At 35.8% G+C, this 9833-nt stretch overlaps 1 protein-coding gene across 1 annotated transcript in view; it reads left to right on the top strand.

Annotated features, from left to right (window-relative positions):
* The first annotated feature begins 738 nt into the window (after window positions 1-738).
* The window catches only part of LOC107670532 (protein tweety homolog 2-like), a 41743-nt gene continuing 32648 nt past the window's right edge, over window positions 739-9833 (top strand). Inside the window, exons 1-2 of the mRNA XM_016463176.1 lie at window positions 739-1146; window positions 5898-6070. Coding sequence (XP_016318662.1) covers window positions 1018-1146; window positions 5898-6070 — 302 coding nt within the window. The 5' untranslated portion in view covers window positions 739-1017. The remainder of the gene's footprint in view (window positions 1147-5897; window positions 6071-9833) is intronic.

The raw sequence follows: 9833 nt of genomic DNA, 5'->3' as shown, positions 1-9833 counted from the left end.
AATATTGAATAGGAGTGAAAGAGCTAATGGCACTCACCGTTTGACTAGTGACTAATTACAGGTGCATCTCAATAAATTAGAATGTCATGGAAAAATTCATGGATACAGCACTCTGTGAACAGCCAGCTTCTTTGGCAGTGAATGTTTGTGGCTTACCCTCCTTGTGAAGGGTGTCAATGATTGTCTTCTGGACAACTGTCAGATCAGGCATGTCACCATATTCTAATTTTTTGAGATAGTGAATTGGTGGGTTTTTGTTAAATGTGAGCCAAAATCATCACAATTAAAAGAACCAAAGACTTAAACTACTTCAGTCTGTGTGCACTGAATTTATTTAATACACGAGTTTCACAATTTGAGTTGAATTACTGAAATAAATGAACTTTTCCACGACATTCTAATTTATTGAGATGCACCTGTAGATGTTCAGTCTAAAAATGTCAGATGCTTTTCTCTGAATTACGCATTAATATTTTAAATAAATACGTCTTAAGATCACAAAAGGACTATATTATTTTTCTGTGTCACACTCGTTGCTTTATTATGTTGTGTGTGAGATTTATTTGACAGCATGCAGAACTTTAAGCTTTTTAGTAGCACATTTTATAGCACCTTTTCCAGTTGTGAATCCACACGTTTTGCTCTTGTCTGTGCTTTTTACACATCGATCTTAAGTGAGTTTACAACTTGTCTGGAGTGATGATCAGAGCTGTAGACGCACGCGCGCGTGGTGCGCAGCCGCAGGAGAGGCGCGTGGAGTCAGTGTCAGGGCGCTCCGAGGGATCACAGCTTGATCACTCTGCACGCATTCACACGCTCAACCCCAGTGTTATGCATCCTTTTAAGCCAAATAAGAAAGGGGGAATACTTTCGCGCGGTGTTTCCCTGTCTGGCCATCGTGTCTCGTCCACGGGTGGCGGATCTTTGTTGTGTTTGGTGTTTTCGAGTGAACAGTGAGTATTACCGGAGCGCTCCAGTCTCCAGAAATCAGCGGTGTGTTTGACTTTCTCGTCCGGTATGGCCTCATCGCGCCAGGACTACATTGCACCGTGGTGGACCTACTGGCTGCACAATTTCCCGCATCTTAATTTTAATTTCCAGACTGTTGATAAAACGTTTAAACCGGAGGACGCCAGCTATCAGCAGGTGAGAGTTGTTTGGATTTGTTTGTAGTTTATGGAGGGGAAACCGAGTGGAAACTAAAAGTAAATATGATCATTTTTTTTACTATAGCTGCTGGGTAAACAACTGACACATTTATAGATTAGTCCACTATGTAATGACAGTACATGTTAACTTAAATTTTGAGTCGTGTTCTCAGGACAAGAGTATTTTTATAAGTATTATTTTAATGAAGGGAAGAACCTACAATGTAGGTTTATTTTTGAAAGTCAGTTTCTATATAGACAAATACTTAACAACAACAAAAAGAAGCAATTGAACATCTACACTGTTACGGCTTGAAGAGAGGGGGAAAATAGAGTTCATTGTACACAGGTTGGCTTGACCACAATTGGAGAATTTTATCATACTACATGGGGCAAGTTGTCACCGTGTAACAGGCCAATAAACAGTTTAAGACTTTTCAGAATTAAGTTAACAAATATGAGTTAAGCAATTAATTAGTCTATAAATAAATAGTGCAAAATATCAAGCCATTGTTTAAGCCATGAACAATTATTAATTGCTTAAATTTCACCATGAAGTAAACCTGAGTTAGACATTTCATTAGACTGCAAATAAATAAATAATGAATAGAATAACGTACAAAAGTATCAATGCCTTTTTTGACTGGCAAATATTATAATTAATAAATTGCATAAATCTATAACATTTAAAATGTGTGATAACTTACCTCAACCTGATATGAATGAAAAACACCTGAAACATATCTGAAATAAACCTTTAAGTGAAATTGCCTTATTTTTATAGTTGATTCTTGTCTGTATGACAGTGTGTAAAACAAGTTTACTAGTTTTGATGCTTTTTTATAGCTTTTAATTTATTGCTGTTTCATTAGTTGTTGTTTTTTCTGTTTTAATAATTGATTTGCTGTTTAAATTAATTTGAAAACCTATTTAATACCCTATTATAGGCTACATTTTAAATAAACAACAAATACATGTTGCACAGTAGATGGCTATTTACTAGTAGCCTAGTCATCTCAAATCAGTGTCAGTGAACAGCAGGTTTTTACCATGTAGCATGACAGTAGGGCTGCACGATAATGACAAAAATCATAATTGTCGATTATTCCCTTGAAATTGTAATTGTGATTATTAATTACGATTATCACAGTTTACATTGAATGATGTTTATACCATCGTTTGATGCAACTGCATGCCGTATTTTTATATGAAAATAAGCTGAAAACACTAACTGAAAAACCTTTAGTGCTTTTCTATAGTATTAAGCCTCAAATGTCAAATATACATCGGATTGGTTTCTTCTTTAAATGATTAAAAAAAGTAAAAATATGAATGGTATTATAATGTTATACTAAAACAATGGAAAAACCCTTAAGATAACATGTAGAAAGAAAAAAAACATCTTAAGCGTGCAGAATAACATAAGTGGACTTTGAACGATTAATTGCCGCTTTGAACGATTATGTAATTGTGGCATCCATAATTGTAATCGCGATTAGAAATTCGATTAATTGTGCAGCCCTATGTGACAGCATATCCCACATGCTTTGTTTTCCTTTTTCTGGGCGAGAAGTGTTCGAAAGCATTTTTAAGACATGTGCCTATACAGAAACTGAATTAGAAATAAACGTACATGTAAATATTTACAGTGTGACAACTTGCCCCGGCCTCCCCTCTGAGTAAGCAGCTGTAGTGGCCTTTTCTTGCAGGTGTAGTAGTGGAACATGCAGGATGAAATTGGGTGTGAAAAGTAATTTTGTAATGGATGACAGGTTTCTCTCGACTTGGCAACTGTGTAGGACTATCTCAAACAGGAGCTGACTTCTGTGACTTCTACTCTATATGCATACTCTTATTTGTTCCTATAATCCAAATTCATTACCTTTAAGACAAGAATTCCACACTTTAATTATGAAATATATTTTGTACCTTCAGCATCCTGGGATTTTGATCTAAAAATGTCACTGAACTCTATAAATGCGCAGTATCTGGTAAACACAGATGTGTCTGGTGGGTCAGATGTCTATTAAAAAGACTCTGTTTCTACAGGGTGATTTGTACCTTAGCACACGATACTCTCTCCAGAGGAACATTTTGCTCATTGATTTAGTCTATATTTCTGCTGGGGTTTTTATCAAAAAGGATATTACGTGCCTTGTTCAAGGTCGCATTTCTCTGGGTTACTTGAGGAAATCAATGGAGCGGCAGCACAAGTTTATTTCATCTCTCATTCTAAAATAAACTGCTTGTCAAATCTTTGTCTCGATTAGATTCCCTTGCTAGTGCTTATTTGAAATCAATAACAATAATCGTTCTTCTGAACATATTTCCAGTACCATCTCAGGGGTGTGTGATATCAAGAGATTTGTTGACATTGGACATATTTGAAATTCACATCACATGAAAATGCCAGTGTGCAACTATTATGTGTGGTTTTAGTTTTGGTGATATATATTGACATTTCTAAGAGCAAAGACACTAATTCTCACAATCTTTTAGGCGTCTTTGGTCTTTTAAATATGTACCTTTAGAAATACCAAAATGGTAAATAAAATGAGTAATTTTGTATGTTAGTAGTAGCATCATGGGTTTCTTTAAAGTACCTGTTTGATTAATATGATCAGATGCCATCACTATAATACCATAGTACTTTCACAGTGCTTTTTTGTCAGAATCAGAATATGTTTACACATACGAGGAATTTGTTTTCGTGACAGAAGCTTCCACAGTGTAACAGAATGACAGTGACAGAACAAAAAACACAGATAATAAAAAATAGAACAAGTAAATAAGGAATAAAAATATATAAATCGACAATGTGCAGGTATATTACAATAGACAGTTTTGTATGTACAGGTACTGTATATTATGTGCAAATTTTAGGTGTAGACTGAGTATGAGTGTTAGATAAATAAGTGTATGAGTGAATAAATAGTGTGTGTTCCACAGTTATTTTCAAGTGTTCATGAGATGGATTGCCTGAGGGAACACTCACTTTGTAAGGAAGTGTATGTAGCCTATATGAAATATGTATTTCCTGCTTGCCCTTTTAGGCCTCCATCTCTCCTCTGCATGTTTTTTTTAGCACTCACTGGCAGGAAGTTTGGTTTAATGCTGTTAAACTTCCTCTTATAACAATGCATGGGACAAATATAGAGATCAAACTTTTTTTCTCTCAGGTGTTTCTACTTCGATTTCATAGAAGAAATAAAAATGAGAATTCTTTACATAAAAGTACGGAGAAGTAGAACCAATGTGAATAGTGTAGTAGTGCTGGGCGGTATACCGGTTCATACCAAATGTCAATAAATGAGTACAAAACAGCATTTCCTAGCACCTGTCGCTTACTGATTGTTTGGAATTATAAATATGAGCGTAGTTCAACGTAGCGTAGTTCAGACACAGGCAGTGCGCTGCATGAGACAAAAAAGTAATATAGCCAAAACAACCGCATAGCCGCTCTTTAGTGTAGATGCATGTTGATTTTATCAGACGATGCCGCGATTATAAATGAGAGTGACTCCTGGTTAACATGTATTAAAAGGGGTCGTGTTTAGTCACTATTTAGTGTGGTATTATTTGACAATATTCACTCATCATGACAGTAAAATAAGGCATTCTAAGTCAATATACTGCAGTATTTCCTCTCTCGATCAGTAGAAAATATGGTTAACACCCGGTCATGCATGAAAAAAAAAAATACCGTCATGTACCGTGAAACCGGTATAATTTTGAAAAATACCGTGATATACATTTTTGGTCATACCGCCCAGCACTATAGTGTAGCTCTGAATATTTAGTTTTGGAAAAATATGATGAGAAATGTCTGAAATCTGATTGCAGACAGCGGTGGATACACTACACAAATCAGGTACTTACAGTCTGGCGTAGCCACACTTTTGGTCCTTGGCTAAAATTTACATTTTAAAATCACAGAGAGGTATTTGTTCAGCATTAAAATGAGTGGTAGTCCTTTTCAGTGTTTTCTTAAGCTAATAATATATCTAATATCTCAGATATCTATCTATATCTAATATCCGGCTGTCCTTCTGTTAGCCCTGGATCACAAGACTCCAGAGCTGTTGTGCTTTACTTTGATCACATGATGTTCAAGTCTAAGACTGAACGTTTCTGTTTCGCCTCAGTCCATGTGAGTTACCATGGCGATGCGCATGGGGGCCCAAGCTCGCCCTCATAACAGCCATCATGCGATTTATCCACCCACAGCTGCCATGAACACAAGCACATCATCGAGATACATAATCTCTGAGAGATGCGGACACCTCTGTTTTTCAGTTTTCTACATAGAGACCATTCAGGAAAACATAATGTCTTTCCTCATAGGTAACATCACAAATAATGTACAAATAACTGTGTACCAGAAGTGTAGGTCAGAGCATTTGCATTAGTTTTAAACTAAATCTATATTTTTGTCTTGTTTTAAAGCCTTTTGTTTTGTTCACATAAAGTTTTGTTAGGTTTATGCCTAAAACAAGACAAAACTATTTGGCAATATGGTTACAAAGAACACATTTAATTCAAGATATATTCTCTGAAAGTATTTTTTTTTTATTAATTAAGTGTAATTTTTCTGATGATCTTGTGGAAAGAAAGACAAAAAAAATGCTGATTAAGAAAATGTAATGAAATAAACGTTTTATTGAATTGCAACACTGACGACAGATGGATCAGTCTACTTCCTGTTTGTTTTGACCATCTGCTCCATGTTTGCCTGACTCTATTTGGCAGTCTCTGATCTTCCTGGCCTGTGTGTCTGCGGTGGGTCTGGGCTTGAGTCTGCTGGTGCTCTCCGCTTTTCTGACCTGCCTGTGCTGCTGCCGTAGGGAAGAGAATGAGGAAGTCAAAAGGCCCGACACCTGCTGTGTCACATGGGCTGCTGTTATCACCGGTTTGGTCATATGGTGAGTACCTTCACTTTGTTTTGGACCCACTAGACTAGGATACACAGGAACTGAGTTTATTTATAGTTTTTAGATCTTGTTTTGAATACATCATTTGCATGTCAGTAAATGCTGATGCAGATGCAATAAAAATGAATACTTATATTCAGCAAGGATGCATTAAATTCAGCAAAAGTGACGGTAAAGACTCTTTAAATGCTGCTAATGATTTCTGGTTTAAATAAATGTTGTTCTTTTGAACTTTCCATTCATCAATGGCTCCTGAAGATTCAGCTTTGCCATAAAAGAAAAAAATTCATATTAAAGTATATTAAAATATAAAAAATGTAATCATAATAAATATAAATATTAAAAATATTGGTGTTTTTACTGTACTTTTGATCAAATAAATGCCTCCTTGATAAAATTAGTGTCGTCCTGTAGAAACATTTAAATTATATTGCAGACACCAAACATTTGTATAAGAAGAAAAACGTATTAAATAGTTTGGCCTAAACTTTTTTTTATCTTTCAGGAAATTATTATTTTTTTTTAACAAAATTACTTGACAGCGTATTAGTATTCAAAAACTTTAGTCACCAAATCTAAGGCTATGTTGCTCATATTTTATTTTTTTTTGTGTGTGGCTATGGCCAATATCAGATTCCAATGTGAACTAATCATGGTCCTGAACTGACCCACGTGTGCAAAAGAACGATAACAAGGTAGCATGAAGCACGCTGTTATACTGAAGTAAACATGGAGGCCACTGAAGTAAGCATTTACATGTTTAAAAAGAAAGAGAGCAAAGTTTTTAAATGTTTATGGTACAACCCCGTAAATTTAGCTTGTATGGAGCTGTCACTGTGATACTCATGATCAACTCGTGATCACCTCTCTGTCTCTCCACTGACTACATCTGCAACTGTCATGTTCACTGGGTGATCAAAGAACTACCGTATGTATGCAAAATCTTTGGAGTGATTCTGTTCATGGAATTATGACGAATGTCTATCTGAGTGACATAAAAGTGAATTCCGAAATGACCGTTCAGACTGAGGTTGTATTGCAAAACATCTGATCTAGATCGGATTCAGGAGTCAAGTCAACTTTATTTATATAGCGCTTTATACAAAACAGATTGCTTCAAAGCAGCTTTACAGTATTAAAAAGGAAAATGGTGTTTTCGATAATACAAGAGGACAAAAGTAAACATTCAATTTTTCAGTTAAAGTTAGTTCATCATTGAACTGTGATGTCATCGTCCGCTTATGAAAGTGACCCAAATTAGAATCAGAATCAGAAAAGATCAGATTCCATGTGGTTTTGTGCAGTTCACACTGTCATTAAAAAGAAAAAGAAAAAAGAACTGTTACATATGAGCAAAAAAAATCAGATTTGTGCAACATTTTACTGCAGTGTGAACCTAAGTCATTTGGTGCAATCAACATGAAGAAAAAACAAAACAAAACAGAAAGTGATATCATAGAGAGGACTCTTGTGAGTGTATGTCATCGTCATGGTCAATATTTAAATGTTTAAAAATTTCAGGATTATGGATTTTTATTTTTCGTAATCATGGACACGCATAGGGACCATTCACACAGAATGTGTTTTTGCATTCAAATTTGAGCTTTGTGTTTTCAAAATATTGTGTAATGTATGAGATGCTGCATAAGACACAAGATGAGAGTGCAGCAGTCAAACGTGACCATCTAACAATGAAAGGACTATTTTTTTTTAGACCCTTTATCCAAAGTTATTTACCTTGCAGGGGAAAAGGGGAGAAAAAGGAAGATGAGTCATGCAAGATGTGCACATTTCATTCAGAGCCACTGAGTAGGAAAGGGTCAGAGGGCATTTAAAGAATTTATTTGTTATTTAACCTGTGACATTTCATTTAGGATGTCTGCGTTTGGTTTGGATTTGTTATGCGACGGGTTCATGGGTAAGATTTGAGCTGTGGAAGAGATATTTTTAGTATTTAAGCCACATACCCTGTGACCTCGCATAGTTACTTGATCTCCCAAGCGGTGGAGCAAACAGAGCGCGAACTGCTGCTTTCAGCTCCGATTGGCAGGAAATTAGAAGGAAACTCAATTCTAATTTTGTGAGAATTAATCCTCCTTCACCTCTGCTCTTATCGAGCTGGATGTTGCGTAAATGTATTCCCTGCTAACCAGCACACACCTGTGACAGTATCCATTATGTCCAGTGAATGAAAACATGTGAGGATCTCTTATGCACAAAGTCGTTTGTTGGTGGATCATGATTACCATGTGGACCATGTTGAGGATCCATCTCTGGTAGTCAGGACAATGGGTGTGTGTGTGGGTGCGTGCGTGTGCGTGTGTGTGTGTGTGAACAATATCATTACCTGACCTGAAGCTCAGTTCACCCAGGTGAAAAATAAATATATTTAAATTGTGCTTTTTCAGACAGTATAACTAAGCATATATTTAATACAAAAGTACTTCTAGTATACTTTTTAGAAATATATTAAAATGCAATTCAATATATTTTTATTGCACTTCAAATAAGCATGTTGGGAATACAAATGTATTATAAACATACTACTTGAATTTCAAGTATATTTTTAATACATTTAATACTACGTCTTTTTCACCTGGGCATACCCCCAGGAGAACTTCTAAATCGATTTCAGACCTCCAGAGCATTGAGAGTTAGCACACTGCTAACACCATTTGCTTTTCATTATGTCAATAAAAGAGAACAAATGTTTTTGCTAATGTGCTAAATTGAATTGGCAGAGGGTTCAGCTTAAACTTGTGACAGTCATGAAAGTTTGAGCCCTGATTGAGTTAACATTCCAAATCTAGACAGGGCTAGTTGTCATGCTAAGTGCTGTTGCGTGATGCTGCTAAAATCCAGCTTAACCCTTTACTTGTGTACTAGAGGTCTGCTACCCTCGGTTAACCTCGGGTTCGGGTTAATGTTTAATGAATAGCTTCGGGTTCGGGTCGGGCCGGGCCAGACGATCTCGGGTATGGGTCGGGTTCGGGCTTCAGTTTAAAGCCCGTGCAGACCTCTATTGTGTACGAGCATCCTAACACTCTATTGTAAGTTATTGGCTCTCTTAAAGACTTACATAAAACCCAAACTAGAGTTTTGTGGCTTTTAGCCAATGCCTGTTAACTTTACGGTCACTAGAGTTCTCCTAAATGTTGACAGAGCTGAATTTTAAGATCTATATTCTTTCTCTTCTGTCCACTTCATTGATTATAAGTAAACATTGTATACTGATCATATTATTTAAAATATTTTTTTAAGTTTAAAATATTTAGATGAATACAGATGAGTTTGAGAGTTTAGGGAGACTTGCAATATATATATTTTATATAGGGCTGTGCGATATTGAAGAAAAATGCGATATGCGATAACTCTATGGTTATTTGTATGTATGTATGTACCAAGAGTTCCTGTAAAACCCCAACAAATTCCTTGTGTTTGTGCACACTTAAGTGGTGAATAAGCTCGTTCTGATTCTGATTCTAATAAGAAAGCACCCCTACAACAACTTCTGAAAGTGAACGGTATGTGTTTTACTCGAGCATTACATAAAAATGTCATTTTAACATTAGTGTAATCATTTTAACATGAGTTTAGGAACTGAATAATAAAAAGGAAAAATAAAACACTGCTTAGTATTTACTCTTTGAATTCAATATGCACTGATTATTATTATAGCTACAAAAGTTATTTAGGTAAGAGCAGTGAGTGATTTTCTCTTTGTCTTTTGTTCATGGCCCCAAATATTGCAAGC

This window comes from Sinocyclocheilus anshuiensis, unplaced genomic scaffold, assembly GCF_001515605.1.
Source record: "Sinocyclocheilus anshuiensis isolate Anshui unplaced genomic scaffold, SAMN03320099.WGS_v1.1 scaffold476, whole genome shotgun sequence".
In the NCBI taxonomy this organism is placed as follows: Eukaryota; Metazoa; Chordata; class Actinopteri; order Cypriniformes; family Cyprinidae; genus Sinocyclocheilus; species Sinocyclocheilus anshuiensis.
Note: the sequence above shows the minus strand (reverse complement) of the source record. Positions and strands in the feature narration are given on the sequence as shown.